General features: G+C 34.9%; 1 protein-coding gene across 2 annotated transcripts in view; it reads left to right on the top strand.

Moving 5' to 3' along the window:
- The window catches only part of GLRA3 (glycine receptor alpha 3), a 201,136-nt gene extending 180,624 nt beyond the window's left edge, over positions 1 to 20,512 (top strand). The window contains exons 9-10 of one of the 2 annotated variants that reach the window (XM_003933869.4): positions 2,131 to 2,175; positions 15,846 to 20,512. In XM_003933869.4, coding sequence (XP_003933918.1) covers positions 2,131 to 2,175; positions 15,846 to 16,124 — 324 coding nt within the window. In that variant the 3' untranslated portion in view covers positions 16,125 to 20,512. The remainder of the gene's footprint in view (positions 1 to 2,130; positions 2,176 to 15,845) is intronic. The other variant, XM_010344432.2, reaches the window with a different exon arrangement.
- Positions 20,513 to 23,221: the final 2,709 nt, after the last annotated feature.

Below are 23,221 nucleotides of genomic sequence, written 5' to 3'. Positions count from 1 at the left end.
AACTGAAAGGGTCAAAAATAGCTTCAGGGAGAGCATGATGACACCTAGCTCTACTTTAGACAGCAAATCTGATGACATGAGACCTATATCAACTTCTTTTTAATGTACTTCCTGGATGGACACTTTTTTATTTTAATTAATGAAATATATTATTTCTTACTTGCAATGTTAGAGCATTTCTAATGGTTTCACTTCATATAAGTTGTCAAATGTAATTATTAAAGTGTCTTTGTCAGAGGTAATTTATTTTAATCAAATATTACTTATTTACTAATACCATAATGACAAATACATGCAAAACTATGTGGTCTCTTTTTGATACATATTTTCATGAGCTAAAAACGTTTCCTTTGAAACCCCATGGAAACACAATGAAGTGCTATTGTTATGTGGCTGTTATCTGATAAATAACGAAACCAGGAGAAAACTTAGAACATCATGAAGAGACCATAGTAAGTTGCAGTAACAAACTCCTAATTGAATTTTGATGCCCTAAATGAAGTTTTTCCTCCATGCAGAACTGTAATGGCATCTCCCTTGACATGCACGTGGTTTTGACCAATCCCCTTTCTTTCTATATAAGAGAGAGCCTCTATCGACAGTGGATCTACACATTTACTTCTAATGTGAATGTGCCAGCTGATATTTTGAAAGTAAATGGACTTTTAAAGCAATGGAGAATAATGTCAAAGTTTTGTGTAATTGCGGCAAGGATCCAATATCCTGGTATATTTCAGTCAAAAGATACACCTTAATGATAATAGTTGAGTTTATCTAGTGTGCATTTTTTAGTATTTTAAAAGTTGCAATTTTTAAAGGATTCTTTGTGGTTTATAAATTATGCTGCAATTTATATATTTATTAAACTTCTTTAAAAAGCACTAAGCTTTGACCTCTCAGTGCTTGAGTCTATTTAGTATTAAACATATTCTAAAGCAGTAACTTACTTATCATTTCTAATTGGCCCTCCAAAAGGCATCACTGCTCCAATAAACACACAATTAATAGCAGCATGGAAAGAACATCAGCATTCAGCATTGGGAGAGTCAGTAATATATAAACAAAAAAAACAGTGCTAAGACTTGCATTTAATTAAATTTTATGAAAACCGAAGCACATCTTTTGTACACTGAAACATATTGTGATGGGGAGATTAACTTTATCTTCTTCCCTCACCTCGCCCTGGTCTACTGGTCTGTTACATTTTCTCATATCTCCTCAGTCTCTCTTTATCTCTTTTTCTTCCTCTTCTCTCTCCCTCTCTACCTCCTACTTGCTCCTCTTTTCTTTCATGATACCCGGCACTGGTGGAACAACAATGACAGTACAAATCCTTATCAAAGGGGTGGTGCTCTGGTCTTTCTTTTTTATCAGTGACTGATAAAGACCACTTTCTCCCTTCTAGTATCAATAATTAGAAGTAAAGCAATACTCATGTTCCCTATCATTATGATTAGCTTTTTGTCATTTTGATTTTCCCTTTCTTTACGTTTTTTCTTCTCCTTATACAATTCTGAATGTATCAAGCATGTACTCTAAATACGAGAAGTATTGTACATCGGTGGCCAAATGAGGAAAGTGAGAAGGCTCAGACATACCTACATCCACCACACATCCAATAAACACAATATCTTGTAGAAAAAGTATTAGACAACACGTCTAGATGCTCAATTCTGGGTCCTTCTTTTAAAAAATTATTTTTACCTAAGTGCCTCTTCACTCAGTTTTAGCACACGTAAAAGTAAAATAAAACCATTTGATGTTCCTTCCTCTTCAGCGCAAAGAAAGATGGAAATATTCATTTTCTCTAGTGATTGGTACTCTGGGAAAATGGGAAAATGCAAAAATGCAAAAATAGTCATAGCTTATTATTTTCTGATAACTACTTGATGTATTCAGGGATCAAATGTAATTAAAAGTAATTATGATTTAATGAAGAAAAAAGAGTTTTTTTTAAGTTCAATTTATACATTGAGGCAGATACTTTGCATATGTGAAAATCTATTAATTGCTACATATGTCTGTTCAAATGATATATGCGATTACAACCAATTGTGTATTTATATTTATCATATATGAATTGATTCTCTGGTTTCTCAATCCTTCTTGGTCCACTTTACCTTCCCACAGACAGAAGCTTTTGCACTGGAGAAGTTTTACCGTTTCTCAGATATGGTAAATTGACTTTCTTAACTCTAAATGGAGGAATGTGCTCATCAGTAAAAAGCAGACGGCATATTCTGCACTACCAAGGCAGTGTTTGGTGGGGAAACACAGCCCCTTCTGTTTTGAAAACTGAGCAAACACCTTCCCCCTTTAGCTAAGTAGGGTATTTTCTTTTTCTAAAAACTTTATTCTTGTCTTCTCTCACCTAGTACAAAGATATTTAAATATTATCCTTCGTTTTATTAATAGAGCTATTTGATTGGTCAAAATGGTTTAAAAATATATGTTAAAAAGAAATATCACATATATCTTTTAATAATCATCATAAAAGAAACACTTGTATACTTGTACAAAATTAGTTGAAAATAAATGGAAATTTTATTTATACAAATTCCAAAAGCAGCTGCACAAGAGACCTCAAAATAAGGCAACAAAATGATTTATGCCTTCCGTGTATCTTTAGAATCAATTCTAAACATTAAAATATGTTTAGATTACTTATGGCAAGTGAACGATTTAGTTTTAATAGCAGCATCCTTTGAAATTTTCTAATAAAAAGAGATCACAAAGATACATGTCCAAGTATAATGATTAAATATTATGAAAGCAATCTAAAATAGATCATGTTGGTCTATACGTGGTTTGACTTGGGGCCCATAATATAAGATGCAATAATTAAATAGAAATCCACTGAAGCCAGGAACTTAGCCTGGGAAATCACATACAAATAGTTCTGTCTATTGAACTAAATTTCTGGGTTAAACCACGTATAAAAGTAGCTCCTCAGATGATTCTACTGTACACTGCAGGTAAGAATCCCTGCAGGAGACATGTTAAACAACTCTTGCAGTAATCTCAACCTCATAACAGATTATCTAGACCTGGTATTATTTTAAAGTACTTGGTATGTTATCTTATAATATATAATCGCTCAGCTATTTTTCTTTGCTGCTAAAATTACATCTTATTTCCCAGCATCCCACTTCTCTCTTTGTTTTTCATCCCTGAAAAATAATTTCACCTGATCTACCTTCTTTTACTCAATTATCTTAATTGTAAATTTTTCATTGCATGAAATTTACATAATCAGATATAGTATTTGCAATATATATTTATAGAGACACGTAGGTATTAGACTATATGGCAGACTATAGTATTTATTTGAAAGACCAACATAATTATATCTCAAGAAGCTAAACCGTTAATGTTTATAGAAACCATAGAATGAAAGATATTTAATTAAATATTACTTAATGAAAACTCTAATGTAAAAACAGGCTTACCTCATGGACAGTCAATACATTCTTAGAGAAGAAACAATGTGATAACGCAAATATATTCATAACAAAGTATATACATCCCATTTGTTTTTAAAATATTTTAAGCATTGGGCAAATTTGGGGGTGGTTGGCTTTTTGAAAACTATTTCCCCAAACTAATAATGCTCTGGGCTAATCAAATTTGTCATTTAAAACTATTCATTTGCTTAGAAACAGTCTGAGCAATCTATTTTTGAAATAAACATATTCAAAATCAGTGTTAATGTTGGTACTATGCCTTTTATTGACGTGAGTACTGGTTTACCTGAATTGTCTTCAGTACTTTAATTTGGCAGAATAGGCAAAGTAAATAAAATAGTCTCACTGTAGAAAGTTTGTCACAACAGGGGTCCTTACATTAACGGAAATATGATTCCTAGGAAAGTTTTAACTAGGCTCAGCATTGGCTTAGGCATTGCAAACAGTCTTTTAAACTTACTTTTTCCTCTGTGAAGGTACCAGAGAACATAGCATCCATTGTGAAGAAAGACAACTTTGCTCTTGTATCCCAGTTTCCCCACCCCACACTGCCCCAGCCTGCTGTGTGCTGATTACGCACTGCACCATGTCATGGATGCTATCTCTAGTGCTATGTGTGTGTGCGTGTGTGTTTCTGTATGCATGATATGGGGAGTATTTTGGTTAGAGTCGCTATTCCCATGTATGATAGCATTACTTTAGTCCTGGAGCCTTAAAAAGACATACCAAGGTATTTCCAAACATGTTATTTGTTGAGTGATGTGGATGAAATGGGATTGCTTTAGTGCATTTCATGTAGCTTCCTCCACAATGCAATGTAATAGTGTAATGGTTTGCTGCAAGAAAACATATGCACCAGCATTCTAGTGCCTGTTTCCCTACTGATTATTATTTATTATTATTTATATATGCAAATGAAATAGGAATGGACCATTAGTTCTAGATGTAAGAAATCTTGACCAAGTTTATGTTTTGCTAGGCACAATGATTATATTTTGAAAAATAAAGATATTGTTGACTGCATTTTGACCATCTGTATACAAACTTTATTTTATTTACTTATGTTTTTATATTCTGTCTTACTTTAAAAATATTCAAGATAGCTTCTAAGAATATTAAATAATTGATTTTCTGTCCTGTGGAGTTGTCAAGTCTAAAGTCTAAGGATAAACGCAAACATACATATATACTATTTTGATGAAAATGAGGAGGAATCATGGTTGAAAGCAATATGGCATCCATATACACTAATTATTCAATAATCTTTCCATTCCAGGTCAGCTTATGCTATTCCAGAGCTAAGATGTTCTTTAAATAGACAAAATAGTTCCTACAATTGTCTTTCATACATAAGAAAAGTTATTTCCCAATAACTTAGATTCAAAAAAAATTCTATTTGAATGACTCTAGTATCAGGAGTTGAAATTGCATCCTCTCAAGATAAAAATTGTAAGACTTTAATTATTCCCTATGAATAAATATTTATATATTCAGTTTATGTTAAACGTAACTATTTCTTATAGCTATATTCTCCCTGAAAATCTGTTCAGGACAATAATATTTGATAAGGTGATAATATTTTTGTTTAATCAAAATTTACATGCATTTTGGTGACTTCCATTTCAGTGTTAACTAAAATGGAAATGCTGTTTTTTAACATATAATATCTATTGCTATACCCTATGACACTCCATAATTATGAGTTGGCAATAAATGAATCTAACATATTATGCTAGAAATAGATACATAGATTTTTAAATAAATCATTCCATTGATTTCTTATCTGTCCTCTATAATATTTCACTAAAACGTTTATCTTTTTGAATTTACATTTTAACATTTATTAATCTCCAAACCATTTCTGAATCTAAGCTTAATATGCCAAGTATATTCTTGGCTAATTAATAGCTAATTCAAATGTCATCTATAATAAATGCAAGGTTCTCCTGGAGTGAAATTTCAAACAATTTCATATTAACAATTTACTTGCAATAACAAAGTATGTTTTAATCTCATCTATAATTGCACTATTTTAGACCTTCCATTTATAAATGATTTTAAAATGTGTGTAGATGTATGAAATGGAATATTTTATTTTAGACTGATATTTTAGAAAAACAATTTTAATTCATTCACATTTTTCATCTGCTCCTGTTATTCTCAAAGGGCAATGATTTTTCCCAACAAAACAAGTCATTTCTGTGTTTATTAGTAATGTAAAATAATCCACACATTTTGAAACCATATAAATAGAAATTAGTAATAATTCAATTTTCCTTCCTTTGTCACATTCCCATTTGGTAATAAAGTTACAGAAAATTATTTAATAAAAAGACATTTGGAATAATCTGTTTAATTCTTTAATTGCATAAACATTGTCCCGACGGTACCTACCGAGGGAGAAACATTAAGATGGAAATAATGTCTAAGATGGAAATAATGTCTTTTAATGCTTTATATTTTACAGCAATTCACATAATCAATACTTCATGCTATTCTAGATGCTGAATGTTTTATTCACACTCAGTGACAATCTTTATGCCTTTCTCACTCTCACATCCACTTGTTTTTTTTTTTTCTGTTCATTTTTGAGGACTAAGAAGAAGATATAAAATGAGCCCTTGTGTCACACATGTGTTAATATGCAGTATTGTGTTTGATGACACAGATGAAATAATTCTATTCGATGACAATATGCAACCTCCTATTTTCTAATATTTCTAGTTCCAGTTTGCATTTTATATGAATCAGTGTTTGGCATAATAATTAAAATAAAATGAAAAGAGACATGCAATGTTTCACAGTATGGTATTGAAGCTTAATGACTGAAATATTTTTATTGGCAGTTTTACATTTACAAAAAAAGGATCTTCCTGTAAAAAGAATTGTGCTACAGGCAAATGTCTATCTCCATTTTTCATTGCCTACCATTCTAACTTGCCTGAAGCATAGTAAGAAGGTTTACTTGTGGGTAAACTGAACTATTTATTTAATTTCACTTTTTAGTCAGCGGTTTTGCCCACTTTTTAGTTCATTCTATCTAATCTTTATTATTACCTATATTTTATGTTGTCAAGGGCCTTAAATATTGGCTAACACGTAATGCCTCTGAATCAAAAGTTCTAGATAAATTTTTTTTATTCCTTGCTTTTTTTTTTTTTACGAGTAATCCATTAGAATTTAAACTGAAGCTATTTCCAGAAAATTAAATTATCTCAAAAAAGTATTTGAGTGCTAATTACAATAAGGAATATCACTGCACATGTAAGCATACATAAACACAGGATAATTTATGACTGTGCAATGCAAAGTAGAGAAATAAGTAATAAAATAATTCAATGCTTCTTCTAATTTAGTAATCTAATAATAATAATAAGCTGATAGAAAAGCTTTATCTGCACTTAAAATTATTGTTTAGGTGCAACCTTTCAAAAAAAGTCCCAGGAAGCCAGTCATTAAAAAAAAAAAAAAATCACTGGATATTTTTAAGGTCCAGGGGCTCATGGTCTCTGTCATCGCTGTCTTACTACATGCGCAGACAGACCCTGTACAGGAGTCTGGTCCTTTCCTTCCCACAGAGCTGAATTTCTGTTTCTGAAAGGGCCCTAGTATGACTCCACAATGCCTCATCTCATGGGAATACTTAAAATGATTTGTGCTGTTTCATGGAACACATTTAAAACACAAAGACTCTTTGGTTGCATAAATTAGATTTGCAAGGAATTCTAGCAGTCATATGGCAAAACCATATGAAACAGTGAGGTCCGGAGGGGTGAATGGTCTTTTTACTTATGCTATTGGTTAACCTTTTAGTGTAACAGAGCACAGATGCAAGGCACCCTGGAGAACAGGTGACTGGGTGGCCTATTTTACATAGCATTTTAGTGCTAGTTTGGTTACTCTGAGTTTAAAACATCTAATAGTAAAATGATTCAAGTTATTAGTATTCTTTCCTATTGTGCTTTGTGGAATTTCTAGAATAATGTAATATTACACTCAAAATGTTAATAATATAATAGCAGCAATTTGAATGTTTTGTCAGGTGTTTTATATATCTTCTCTAATTCTAAAAACACTGATAGATAGTATAGCAAATATTTTCCTGGAATGAGAAGCCATGTATCAGAGAGTTAAGTAGCTAAATTAAGGCTATGCAGACTTTGCATGTCCTTGTCATCACATCTCTAATAATTAAATGCTTTAATTGCCCATTCCAATATCTTTTTAAGCCTTTGCTCCCTGGGCAGATGGGATATGGGATGCTCTTCCTCTGCTGTGCTCTTGGGCCATGTTGTGCATTTTGGGCTAAAATGTGTTCCTGTGCTCAATGAGTTATATTTGAGAAGCCCAAGCTAATATAAAAATGCCTTGTTCCAAGCCCTTAATAGTATCTTCAGCTGTGGCTTTTGTTACAATGTGAAGAAAACCCAAGATGGAATATCTGTCAATTTCAAGCAATAGCCACTGAATCCTCCAGAAGCCATGGGCAAGAACTCTAGGTATTTCATCTACAGCTATGTGTTAGCACTTGTCCTTGGAAGAGTCAAGCCAAAAGCAATTTTCATACAGGTTTTCTCCTGTCGATACTAAGGACAAGCTCTCACCACATAAATGGCTTCACTGGGTGACAGGGAATATGTCACAATTCTGTCTATTATGGCATGGCCTGAACACCACCATGACTACACCCAAAGCCAATACAAGGCACCTGCCATGGCATTCTAGTCCCCTACTGAGTCAGCAGCTCAGCAGGCACCTGTAGGACCCGAATGAATTCTCACCTGTAATTTCTATAAGGAATTGCATCTTCTCCTACCATGGGATATTCTTAACTGCCTATTTAACCAAGGCCCATTTGCCTGACCACAAGGCAAGACCACTAGCTAGGGCCAAGGAATCTTCGAATATCCAGATATTGCTCTGAGGGTAAGAACCAAATTTTGATCCTGACACTGTTCATAAGTCAGCTCATGGGTAGACTTACCTTTGCTTTCTTCTGATCCATTCCATGGAGTGAGTAGTGCCAGGTGTGTTTGCGGTCCTGACCATCCGTATGAGACTTTCCGTTGGTGAACTAGGTGGTCTGCATTGCCTCTGTTGGAAGAAAGCCATGAGGTTCAGACCATTGTGGGTAGCTCAACTGGAGGTCTATCATTGGCCCATTGTCACATAGGATTTTGTTACACGGACATGATGCATTCCACCAGAGTCACTCACTTTCAGTTGGTCTTGAATATACTATTTTAATTTTATCGGGGCACTTAGACTGGAATGTCTTCTTGATATCACCCATGATGTGGTAGATATCTCAGGCCTAAATATAGACTGATGCCCTTCAGATTCCTTTGGTCTTGGGGGCTGTTTCTAACCAGAACTCAAGAGAATGCCAGCTGCTGTCATTCAAATAGATTATACCTGCTGACAGTGTTAGATAATTTTCTAGTCTAGAATCTTAGCAGCTGCCTTAGAGTGCCACTGTTGAGCTTTTTCCAGAAACTCCAGTCTGTGTGTGTTTCCCTTGCACAATCAGTGAATTTTAAGACCTCAGAGGGACAGCTTGGCTACTGTGTGCCTTAAATCTCTCACAGTCTGCTTTATTTCCCTTTGAAATTCAGTCTGTCTTCTAGTTACTTTCTAATGTGGGGCCAACAGGCATCCAAAATGTACCTGCCAAATTTCAACAGTGCTATAAGCTGTTTTTACATAGCAGAATGTAGACGAAATAGCAGTTTGCCCTTTCATGTTTGTGACTAGTAGCTAGTATTCTCAGACCAGGTTATTTCTTGTAAGTGGGTTCATAAGCTGGACCTTGCATCTTATCTCGATTAACTAACTGCCCTTACCTAGTCACATGTGCCACTACAGTTTCCAAACTCCCTGACTTTCTGCTTGGTGAGGGAAACTACCATTTATTAAACAACTTACTTTTGACAACTATCTGGACCAAATTGTTTCTTATCCAGTTGTAACAACATATTGGAGAATTTAGGTTCCCTTAGGGATGGATGGTAAGATTATAATTGCATCTACCTCACATGAAGACATACTATGTTTGACGTTTTTTAACCATTGGGACTAAAAACATCAGTCAAATCTACCACATCCAACCAGCCTCCTGTCCTGAATTCATGAATAGAGTTTTGTGTCCAAAACGCTTGAGTAGTTTTCACCACATCCAACCAGCATGGTGGAGGCTATTGGGAAACTTCTTTACTGAACTCAAATAGTAATTTTCCTACAAAGGAGGATTTAGGCAATTCTGAGCGCTCTTATTTTATTACATCCAATTAAAACTGGGGTAAGGAATGACTTGCCCAGGACTAGGCTCAAGCCAGAAATGGCAAGATCCTTCATTTATGTGTCACATCCTTTACATTTATACATTTGGTTAAAGGCAATGGCACCTACTGAGTATACAATACTCTTTTTCTTCCTACCTTCAGTTTTTAGTGTGACCATAATACCTACTGCTATGGCTGATCCTTTGCCTCCTTCCCTGCTCAGGCAGCTTCTCATCCACTCTTTAGATTGCTTTCCTGTGCCCCAGCAATATTACCACATTATTTTACCTTGGCATCAGGTAATTGCAAGAAGCTGTGTTCACTACCCCCATGACAATTCATCTTAAACCACTGCACAGCCTTAGAGCCCCATGAAGAATCGGGCAAGGAAATCCTGGCCTTCAAGTCAGTCTGTTTTGTTTCAGCTGCTTTAACTGATAGAGTAAATTTAGCAACCTGTGTCAATGCCTTTTGTCTCCATTCCCCATTGGCACTGTGGGATTTAACTTCTGAGCTGAAAGGAACAGATCTAACAGGGTTCCTTAGGGGAGTCAGCTGCCAAAACTGGAATAGATTTTCATCCTCCCAGCAGGCGATAACATGCCAGGAAATCCTTCACTGAAATCCTGTCAATGTCTGTGGTGTTCTTTTCATGTCTTAACAGCCACCTAAAGAGAGTTTATAGCCGTACCTCTGGCCATGATCTTTCTTCTGAACAGCTCAGATTTTTTTCTCATCGGTAAAACCCAGTAGAGCAGTTGCAAGAGTTAATGTACCCATGAATCTAGATAACCTCCTGCCTTCCCAGAATAAGGGCCACATGCCTAAGGACTCCCCTAACCCAGTGCCTACCCAAGTTTTGGCCAGGGCATATGGTTTGAGTAGGCTCCTTTCTGATTATTATATGGCCAGCCCAGATTTTCTGCTGTACTTAACATATCACTCTTCTGTACAGGTGTTACATTTCACAGCAGTGAGAGCATCAGTCAATTTCCCTTCTCAGCATAGATTGATGTATTGATTTATTGATTTATTTTGAGATGAGTTTTCGCTCCTGTCGCCCAGGCTGGAGTGCAATGGTGCGATCTCAACTCATTACAACTTCTGCCTCCCAGGTTCAAGTGATTCTCCTATCTCAGCGTCCTGAATAGCTTGGATTACAGGCACCCAGCACCACTCCCAGCTAAGTTTTTGTGATTTTAGTAAAGACAGGGTTTCACCATGTTGGTCAGGCTGGTCTCAAACTTCTGACCTCAAGTGATCCGCCCACCTCGGCCTCCCAAAGTGCTGGGATTACAGGGGTAAACCACCGTGCCTGGCCAACATTTTTTCTCTTTGTTTCATACTGAATCTGATGGTTAAGAGTATTTTGGTTTTGACTTTTTTTTCCCTCTTCATTATTAATTTACTTGAGTGTAAATGATAACACACTCCTGGGTTCAAGTGATTCTCCTGCCTCAGCCTCCCGAGTAGCTGGGATTACAGGCATGCACCACCACACCCAGCTAATTTTTTTTTTTTTTTCTTTTTGTATTTTCAGTAGAGACAGGGTTTCACCGTGTTGGCCAGGCTGGTCTCAAATCCTTACTTCAGGTGATCCGCTGCCTTAGCCTCCCAAAATGCAGGGATTACCAGCATGAGCCACCATGACTGACACTCATCAGATTTATACCACCCCAGGCTTCACCTACTCCAAAAGGGTCACTGACATTACACCTGCCAATAATTCCTGAATGATAACACTGCAGCAGAATTGGGGTTAACATTCACACCAAACATTACATTTTCACATTGCAGCATCCAAAAATACGTTATTAGCTCCTAAGTCAGTTAAACTAAAGATCTAGGAAAGCATGGATTCCCTAGACACCTGCTAGCACTTCTTAGCAAAGTGACCTAGCTCCTTTATGCCGTCATTACTTTGTCCCATTTGGTAGCTACTAGCTGCATGTGGTTATCGAGCACTAGAAATTTAGAGTCTGAATTGAGATGTGCTGTGAATGTAAAACACAAACCAGATTTCAAGGACATCCTATGAAATAAAGAATGAAAAGTATCTCAATTTTTACTTTAACAAATGTTGAAAAGGTACTGTGAACATACTGAGTTAATTCGTTTCAAGTTAAAATTCTTTTGACCTGTTTCCTTTAACTTGTTAAAATGTAGTTAACGTGAAATTTAAAATTCCTCACATGGCTTTTATTTGTGGCTTACATTGTATTTTTATGGAACAGAGCTGCACTATAGTCACTAGTTTGCAGTGTCACTTGCCTGGGGTTACAGAAGAGAAGATTAAAATTAAGTGTGGTGTCCTTCCAAGTACCGTCTGGGCTTCTGCTTTCATCTTGAGCTGAGGTCATGAAGCTGCTTGCTTGTGCTTGCTTTACTGGCTGTTTGTTTCCCTTGAGTGGTTTGTTTCACGAGAATTTTTTTTTTTTTTTTTTTTTTTTTTTTTTTTTTTTTTTTCTGAGATGGGATCTGTCACTCTGTCACCCAGGTTGGAATGCAGCAGGAACCAACCTCCACTTCCGGGTTTAAGCGATCCTCCCACCTCAGCCCCCAGAGTAGCTGGGCCCACAGGCGCCCGCCACCACACCTGGCTGATTTTTCATAATTTTGGCAGAGACTGGGTTTCGCCACGTTGGCCAGGCTGATCCCCAACTCCTAAGCTCAAGCAGTCCACCTGCCTCAGCCTCCCAAAGCGCTGGGGGAATGGGCGTGACCTTCTGCCCCAACCCCCAAAAACAAGGAATTAACTGTCTCTTGAGCCACTTTCCCCTCAGTTTTATCTCACCGATCAGCTGTCTTCCAATTCAACAGGGGAAAAAACCTGTGCCGTCCATATTCCAATTGTAATATTCAGCATGTTATTTTCTGCAGAGTCTTTGCTATCTTCAAACCAGGTTGGATCAGCATCAGATTCTCCTCAGAACTCCCTCCTGGAACATTTGGCCATGTTAAGTCTCAAAGGATCTGAAAGCCTGGTCAGCTTCTGTCCACCGCTGCTGAGATTTGGGGTTCAAGTTGTCATACAGACGCTCCGGACACCCATGGGCTTTAACTTAACATTATGTTCACTCAGCGTCCTACAGGGACGCGACGCAGGAAACCCATCAGGCCTCTAGCATCTGCCTCACACAGGAGACTCAGCAGGTTCTCAAGAGCACAGCTTCTTTTGCCACTCATCACACAGAACACATAGGTACAGCTGCTGTGGACAAAAGTCAGGGTGTATATGATCATCTTCACGCAGAGAATCACAGCCTTTGTTCCAAACCACGCTTGTATACAATCCAGTCACATGGGCCAATGCACAGCTCCCCAGCGCAGGTGCAGCCCCTCACAGTCAATGAGGCCGACTCCAATTCCCCCTGTAGCCTAACTCTATTGTTTTCAGAGGAATGACGCTTAGGAAATCAGTGGTCATTCTCCACACTCCTGTAACAGCCAAGGCTGGATGTTAACTCTTTACTCACACTCAGCTATATAGAGACATACAAATGAGAAAAATTCAGTTGCTCACAAATATGTTAATTTTAGGTAGATCATCTCTATTTTGAGATGAGCAGCTAGGGTCTCTAAAGTTTTAAAATAAGTTATTGGCAGGGCACAGTGGCTCACACCTGCAATCTCAGCACTTTGGGAGGCCGAGGCAGATGGATCACCTGAGGTCAGGAGTTCAAGACCAGCCTGACCAACATGGAGAAACCCCAACTGTACTAAAAATACAAAATTAGCCAGGCATGGTGGCACATGCCTGCAATCCCAGCTACTCAGGAGACTGAGGCAGGAGAATCGCTTAAACCTACGAGGTGGAGGTTGCCGTGAGTAGAGATTGCACCATTGCACTCTAGCCTGGGCATCAAGAGTGAAACTCCATCTTAAAAATAAATAAATAAATACATTTATAAGTTATTCAGAACAGATCATTAGAAAGGTAATCAACGAATTCTGCTTTACTAAGCACATCAGCTAGAATCCTGAAATCTGAGCATTTCGACAATGAATTTCTCAAGTTCTTCAACTAACATGTTAACACCTCATTGTAAATAGTAAGAAGTTATCGTTTGTCTTAATTTGAGATAGATTTTTTTAACACAGTTTGATATAATTTCAGAGCCTATTTTATACTTCAACATTCAGCTGATTTGTACACAAAATAGTGCAAATTACCTGGGTAACCTACATTTTCCTTTAGAAATGCAAACGCCAGCATGATTTTCGAAGTTATAAGGATGCTATTCTAGCACTTACATAACAACAATTTAATCCCAATTTGTAATATATAGAAAACTTTAAGGCAAATAATAAATCTGCCTTAAAAGTTCCATGGAAGCCAAAGCAATGGTAGTCTAAATGAACATGCTTATTTCAGAATACTGGAAAATCCATTTTCAATTTTTGCAAGATTATAACAGTAGTCTCAGGTAGGTTGGGTTGTCAGTTTTTCTTTCAAACGTGTGTCCTCAAAATTCAATTGCTTATATATCTTACAAAGGAAATATTTTCCAATAATAATATACTTTTGTTTTTCAGGTGGAATTACATTACTTTCATAATTCCCAAAAAATCACTGTTTTACACCTTATTGCATCAACTGTGGTCATCTTCTCATTTTAGAATTCATAATAACTTCTATATTTTCACTTTCAATTTTTATAATATATTATTCATAGAGCAGCTACTTTCACAGAACCAACATAATTTTCTTTTCTTCTTCTTCTTCTTCTTTATTTATTTATTTATTTATTTTTTGAGACAGAGTCTGGCTCTGTGGCTCAGGCTGTAGTGCAGTGGCCTGATTTCGGCTCACTGCAGCCTCTGCCTCCTGGGTTCTCTGCTTAAGTCTCCTGAGTAGCTGGGATTACAGGTGTGCACCACCACACCCAGCTAATTTTTATATGTTTAGTAGAGATGTGGTTCCACCCTGTTGGCCAGGATGGTCTCCATCTCCTGACTTCGTGATCCACCCACCTCCACCTCCCAAAGTGCTGGTATTACAGGCGTCAGTCAGCATGCCCAGCCCATAATTTTCAAGACTTCAAGCCAATTATTTTATCTTTTATATTATTATGGAAAGGTGTTATTATAGGAGAGATATAACAACTTCATTAAATATTTTCTTGTCATTTAGACCTTCACTTTTAGTACCTTACTCATTGGTAGCCAACTACCATTACATTCTAAATAAATGTATTAAAGTAAATTATTCCTTAATAATTTGCATTATAAGTTATTAAATATTATATTTCATAAGCATATTGCATTTATCATATATTATTAAACAATTTTCCTTTAAATTTTCCTTTAAATCTTTTCTTTTACAAATATGGAAAATTGTCTTCAATTTGCCCCATTTAAAAGAAATGATACTTTTGAGAATAACATAGCAATAATAAATTTATGAAAATTTTATGTCCTTAACATGAAATAAACTTCTGCCAAATTTCATTCACAATTTCAAGCAAACCTATGTGCCTGAAAAGTAGTTGTGTGTAAACTAGAATACATGACTATCTTCTAGGTTTTCCAAAATGGTTAGTGTAAAACAGAAAAATAGCATAAAGGGAGGATAACATAAGCCAGGAAGTATTATTGAACTAGACTGTATTTTCTGAGGAAGTGACTTCGAATTGAAAGAAAAAATTTTAAAAGGTTTGTCTCCATGAGAAAGAAAAATTCAGTCAATAATCCTGGTATGTTCCCCTTTGCCATCACACATTTATTCATTTAAATAAATAATACCAAAAAAATCTAGTTTGTGAACATATATAACACAATATCCCAATGGAATTTTTCCTGTTTTCTTTTAATTTATATATTCAAGCAATATGTAGACAACATCAGAATTTAGTTTTCCCATTAAAATGTATCTTTTGAGATTTCACATTTATTAATGGGCACATCCACATAATGCAGTAGGATAAATAAATAAAACTTCAGTGGGGAACAAAAGCAACTCATCTTTATATGCTTCTGTTATCCTTTCCTTACATTAATGTAAACATTAACCATGATAAAATTGGTTATGATTCTGAGATGCCTGTTACGCATGCTCTATTCTATTATTAAAAGGCCCGCTCACATTTTTCTTTGACAGGATGATGAGGTAAGGGAAAGTCGATTCAGCTTCACAGCCTATGGAATGGGACCATGTCTGCAAGCAAAAGACGGCATGACTCCAAAGGGCCCCAACCACCCTGTCCAGGTAATGCCAAAAAGCCCGGATGAAATGAGGAAGGTCTTTATCGACCGGGCCAAGAAGATTGACACCATCTCCCGAGCCTGCTTCCCATTAGCTTTTTTGATTTTTAATATTTTCTACTGGGTTATCTATAAAATTCTTAGGCATGAAGATATTCATCAGCAGCAAGATTAAGTTTCTGAGGGCAAGCAAGTGGAAATGGTCAATTCAGAAGAAAGTGTCTCTGCCGTAGGTGTGTAGGTGTGTATGTGTACGTGTGGTGTACAATTGATGACCCTGGTATTAAAATGACATATGGAAAAGGTTTGTATTTTGGGTAGCTATGCAAAGTCATGTGACAGATAAGATTATTTTAATAAATATAAAATATTCATTAGGGGATTTTATTTCATATTAATTCCAGATGATTTGTTTTTTCACAGTAAACCATGTAAGTGGAAGCTTGACTGCCAATATGTTTATATGTTACATAATATCTCATAATAGTAAACATGAAAACTACTTTGAAATTTCTTGATTTGTAATTCAATGCTATTTTATCTTACAAAAGCAAACTTCACACAGTAAACTTTATGACAGGAAAAGAGGGAAATTATAAAGATAATAAAAACTAGTAGTTTGAGATTTAAAACTATTTTCTTATAGTATCGTTACAAACTAATCAGTTACGGTGGGAAATTAATTCATATTAATGGAGGATTTATCCAACATATGTACAAATAGTATTTAACCAACATACATAATTTTGAGAATTTTCAAATAAGAGTATTAAAAGACTTTATGTTTGGAATACTAACTTTAATTGTTTAGAATATTAAATTTTCCTCTGTGCAAATTTTAAACAAGTATCATAAGAGATCGTGTTACAGTCATGATCTACTTTTCTTAAACTTTATATCTCTCAGAATGAAGGTGGAAATACAGAAAACAACCATGTTTTTAAATAAGTGTTATAGCTATGTATTTTAAGTTGTTGCCAAATATTGAACAATTCAAGCCAGTACCCTTGTTCTGGTTAGATTTTTAATAGCTGCTTAACTATGTGATTGTGTTTAATATTTTGATATAATTGAACAAAATTCAGTGATACTTTTATATTTTAGTTTAGAATGTGACTTTAAAATTCAGTGGGATTAAAGTATTTACATTTTGATAAAAATGAACGCAATGAAAACAAAAATGAATTCATGAAATTTTTTTTAATAAAAACAATTTTCCCATCAGTGTGATATGGCTCCCAACTCCAAATATAAGAACAGAAAGTTTTAATTTTAAATGATATAAGTAAGTCATTTCTATAAAGTGAGGACTGTTTTTCTATTTCTGAATTAATGATTTCAAACAATAAGCCATTCACAAGATTCGAATAAGTTTAAATGAAATTTTTATGTAAAATTTATCAATGACCCTATGGACTACTTCAACAACAAAAGAGCATTAGTAACTTGTTTTTTGCAGTATAATTGGATGCAAATGTATGATAGAGTTCTTGGTAAATAGAACCAGACTCTTACTCTTTTTCAGTTTTGCTATTTTTTAAACTATTTTTACCATCAATGTATTTGGAAACGCTTTGGAATAATGCTTCTTAGGTATTTTCATTATTGATCAGATGCACAAATTCAATCTACCAGATTATTCACAGAGAAAACTTTAAACATTAAGAAAACAAATAACTCAGATGTAAGATAGAGAAGCCAATTCTTACACCAGATGTTATTTTCCACCCTTCAATCACTCTCAAATTAAAAGCAAAAACTACCATTTAAAATTAAAGACTTTACAATGTTAGTGTACATCAGCTTATCCAATTGTAATTTTTAAATGATATTTTTAAACATAATAAATGTTAAGCATTTTTTTCTAGTAGAAGACCAAGTTCCCTTCCTTTATAAGTAACTTAAAACAACACTATAAGGAAATAATATCATGTCTGGCATTATGTGCAAATGCCACAACTAAAATAATGTGTTACTCTGTACGTACCTACTTTGAGGACTGTGCACCTGGAATTTAAACATATGCTCTTCATTTGATGTGTATTTAACAAAACCATGGAAACATATGTTCGTACTGAAGATTAGAGCAAGATATGTCATTAGTATTCCTTGAGAATTAGCAGGAAAGTTCCAAGTATAGATTACACCATCTCAATGTGTCTTTGAAATACCTGAATACGTTTTTCTATACTTTACACATCTTATTTCAAAAGTTTCCCAACATTGGTTAAGCGAATTCTGTCTGCCGGGAGCAAACAGAAAAATAATGAATGCAAACAGGCTTAATTCCAAAAGGAATTCACAAACATCACTTGTTTCCATATTTGAGAATATTAAAAAGGTGTCTTTTTAAACCTGAAACTTGAATGTGAAAATATCAACCGTAAGACAATGTTGTCAACAAGGACAATGGTACATTAGAAATCTATCTCAAAAGTATTATACTTTCCTTAGGCATAGTTTTCCTTTCCTACTATATTTGTCAGTGTCTTACTGCTCTCAGAAAATACTCTAACAGCTTTCACTCAAGGGGGAACAGTGACAAGGCACACGCGGCTGAATCCAGTATGTTTATGGGAACGTTTCTCCTCCTGTGAACTCTTATAGACCTTTTAAAACTGAAAAATTACATTGTAATTAGCGTTCTAAGATAAGATTTGCCTCAATAAGCCCTGTGTTCAACCAGAATATTTCAAGTTAAAACAACTACAAAATTATTAATGGCAAGAAATTAAAAATGTGTGCATATATATTAACTACTATACACACACATTTGAATTCCAATGTGCATATTCTCAAATATTTTTAAATAGCTGCATTATAAATAAGGAATTTTTGTGTATACTGTTTATATCATTTTCTTAAAAAGAATTATTTGTATCTCAATCATTGAAATATTTGCTTCCATCGCATATGACTTTATAGGCTGTCTTCTACATAAGCATATGTGCCCAACTTTTCTTTCTTTCCCAACCATTAGAATTGGATTCAAACCATAATGAAGTTCTAGAACTTACCTGACAATTCTAAATAGATTCAAGAATCACTGTATAAGCAAGAAAGCTAAGGGTGTATAAAACTTCTCTAACCCTTCCAAAAGTTTTTCCATGGAATTTACCTGGAGAGCCCATCCAACTCGCAGTGGCTATATTAGGGAATCAAGTAGGCTGCTTCTCTTATTCTAGAATAAATTCTTATTCTATTGATGTATTCTAATAACTTTTATCTTAATTTGGAATTATAAGTGCTTATATATTTATGTATCCCTAAGACATGAATACATGTATTAGATTATGAATACCCTGGATCTCACGGAAAGTAAAGAAAATTTAAAAAATAAAATAAAATAAAATAAAAAAACAAGAAATGATCCAAATGTTTAACAGAAGAGAGCAAGCTGTTCACTACTTTAGTACTCAGTGCAATTTAAGTAGTTATAATAATTGAAATAAATTTAGATGTATCTTATATGCTATACATCCATTTTTCTGAACATTTTTTATTTCACTTTTTAAAATATGCTTTTCTATTTCTCTCAATACAACATACTTCAACCTGCTGGTTACTTGGGAGGACTGAATATGATATTGGCAGCTAATATCCTTTCATCTGCAAAGTACACATTCCATGAAATGGACATGAGAGAATACGAGAAACCTGCTAAAATTGAAATAGAAATTCTTGCAGTATTTTATAATGGAAAAGAGGCAAACTAACAACACTGGGATTCACAGCTGTCCCATAAAAATTTAGAACACTCTAAGATCAAAACTCTGAGAACAAAAATGTGTTTAATGATCTTGAGACAGATATCCTTAACAATCTTTGAAGTCATATCTCCTACTCCAAAAGCAATTCCACACACTTGCAACATAGATAATAGCATTAACTCTCAAAATGTATCAGTATATACCACCTGTATTTTTCATCTAGTTAATATTGAATTACCAAAAATAGCAAGCCATTCCAAATTTAAGACAATCCGGTGTTCTTTAATACAATATATTAGAAGACAGAGTGTATATGGTCACACAGATTCCCTCTTGCAAATAAAATACCCATAATACCCATTGCATTTTGTTCCTGTGTAAGAGACATCTTCCTCAGCAGATATTGGTTTTTATTTTCTTATTTGTGTACTACAGTGCTAAACAGAGCCATTGCATTTTTATTGTTATGTAAACCTTGCATGAATAAAAAAGCAGCGTACACTGTAAATTGCATTAATTTAATTAACTTTAAAATTAAACTTTATCTCAGCCCCCACTCCTCTTTAAAAACAGACTGATATTAAAATGTGAACTTCCAAAGGGAGACACCTGGTACTCCAATTACTTAAAAAGTACAGTGATGCATATTCCTCCACAACAAAGATACTTACAGGCCATGTGTAAAATATAACTCTCTACAATTTAAAAGTAACTAGGGCAGGGAAAAATATCCTGGGGAAGCTTCTCCCAGATATGAGGCCAAGAGATGTAATCCCAAGTTAGTAGCTAGGACCTACTTACCTGTTTTTTGTTTTTTTCGTTTTGGTCTACATTTTACTTTTTTTTTTTTTTTTTTTTTTTTTGAGACGGAGTTTTGCTCTTGTTACCCAGGCTGGAGTGCAATGGCGCGATCTCGGCTCACCGCAACCTCTGCCTCCTGGGCTCAGGCAATTCTCCTGCCTCAGCCTCCTGAGTAGCTGGGATTACAGGCACGCGCCACCATGCCCAGCTAATTTTTTGTATTTTTAGTAGAGATGGGGTTTCACTATGTTGACCAGGATGGTCTCGATCTCTTGACCTCATGATCCACCCGCCTTGGCCTCCCAAAGTGCTGGGATTACAGGCTTGAGCCACCGCGCCCGGCCCATTTTACATCTTAATAATGCTTTCATCTCTTCATTTTCCCTCTCTTATACACACACACACACACACACACACACACACACACACACGTTTACATGTTGATAATGAGATGAATTCCTTCAAATTAAAAATAAAAAGGCAGCCAATTTTCCTGGAAAAAGGTCCATAAGCCTGTGATATGTTTTGCAATATTAAGTGATTAATGGTGGAAAATATGAACCACGTGGTCATTCAATTTGGCCATCTCTTAATTATGCAACAATTTTTTGCCTCAAAAACACATAAACAAAACTAACTGAATCAAGTCTTTAACCCTTAACAAGTAAAGTCTAAAATATTATTTCCACTATTTTTGAAGAACAACAAAATAATTGTCAAAAACCTTTTTCAAATGACGGCTAGTAATATTGGATGACTTTGTAGTGTCTGAATGGGTAGTTTTTGCACTACTTTTTAGAGTTAACACACATTAAGGTGATGGAGTATTATTTTTCCAAAGTGATTCTGAATTCTGGCTATGCATTGGAATTCCTTAGACATTTTAAAAATATATCCATATGCTTGATGTCCAATGTAGAAGATTATGATTTAATCATGGATTAAACAAATATTCACTGAGTACCTTACAGTGTGCCTGGCACTGTCCCAAGTGCTAAATTTAGTATCTTTAGAGTATGATATGAAATTCTGGATGACTGAAAAAATTCCAGAAGTGAGAGAGTTGATGTGAACTTACACAAGCTTATTCTCTTAATAAGGATCAATTTAATACTTTTTAAGTTTTACAATTTTTTTCTTTCTTCAAGCAATTCATTTTAGTTGTCTCTTATTTATATTCTTAGAATTAAAAATAGGCCTGGCCCAGTGGCTTACACCTGTAATCACACTTTGGGAGGCTGAGGCGGTTGAATCATTTGAAGTCAGGAGTTAGAGACCAGGCTGGCCAACATAGTGAAACTCTGTCTCTACTAAAAATACAAAAATTGGCCAGGCATGGGGGCAGGCGCCTGTACTCCCAGCTATTCAAGGGAGGCTGAGGTGAAAGAATCGCCTGAGCCCAGGATACAGAGTTTGCAGTAAGCCAAGATCGCACCACCGCACTCCAGACTGGGTGACAAAGTGAAACTCTGTCTCAGAAATAGACAAACAAAAAAAGAATTTAAAATTAACCTTTGATGTGTTTCACTTCAACTTTCCTCCCAATGTCAGAATCTTCACTGTTAACATTATCCACAATCTCTGAGCACCCGAATAGCAACAGGTAGCTCATTACTCTAAGGGCAGTCTTCTGTTTCATTGTAACATAACTCTAGATAATAAAAATGTTAATCTTCATCAAGAAATAACTTTTACTTCCTAAAATACCAAATAAGTTTATTCCCCTCCCATAAGACAACCACTGTGTATTTTCATATTTCTGTCATCTGTATTTAAGTTCAATCAACCCCTTATCACTCAATTTATTCTTATTTAAACCACTCGTGAGAGCATTGTGTTAAACAATAATGAGATATTTTCAGGCTTATAAAATAATGAAATATAAAATTAGTTATCTACAGAGATAAATAGAAATTGATGAAAATTTCTGTGTAAATTATTTTTTGTGACTTTTAATGTCTTCCTGTAACTTAGCAATAAATTTAAATATTTTAAAATTTATATAAGATATCAAAATATTATATAAAACTCTACAGAGTAATATAAATTTAAAAAGAAACTAGCAGTCAACCATATTAACTATATGATGTATTTTTAGAGGAAAGCTTCAATAAAAGTAAGACGAATTAAGCTGTTTTATTTTAATAGCTGCTTTTTCTCTGGGGTGGTTTTGACAAAGGTGTCTTTGGGCAGCCCTGCTCACATACATATTATCCAGCCTGACTGATTAATGGTAGGGAGCTGTGACTTAAACGCCAGGAAAGGATTCAGATGTAAAATTGTACTTCAATATGCTTGAATAATTTTGCACTCCATAACTTTTTTCTCTATAAATTATTCAATGGTCATTCCTTAAGTCTGTATTTTAATGTATGATAAATGATAAGATTGGGGGGGGGGAAATAGAGTGAAGTACCCTGACATTCTATGGATATAATATGATATGCTATGAAAAACAAAACAAAAAGAAAATGTGCCATATATTTTCCATGTGCCATCTTTCTATGATATACAGTGACTTCATTATTAGTGAGCCAAGTTATTTAAAGGACTACCAAAAAACATATTGCTATTTCATGGTTTTTATGGTGTAAATTATTTTTCTGTCTTCTTGAGTCTTTATGTCTAAGTCTGTCTTCCTTGTCCAAATGCTGTCATATTTTTCCAGGACATTATACTGAAAATATGTTTTAAAATTAATGCACGACTTTATCAACTTGTTTTTCATTATATTATCTTTAGTTCAATTTTGCAACTGACA

This window comes from Saimiri boliviensis, chromosome 3 (assembly GCF_048565385.1).
Source record: "Saimiri boliviensis isolate mSaiBol1 chromosome 3, mSaiBol1.pri, whole genome shotgun sequence".
Lineage (NCBI taxonomy): Eukaryota > Metazoa > Chordata > Mammalia > Primates > Cebidae > Saimiri > Saimiri boliviensis.
Note: the sequence above shows the minus strand (reverse complement) of the source record. Positions and strands in the feature narration are given on the sequence as shown.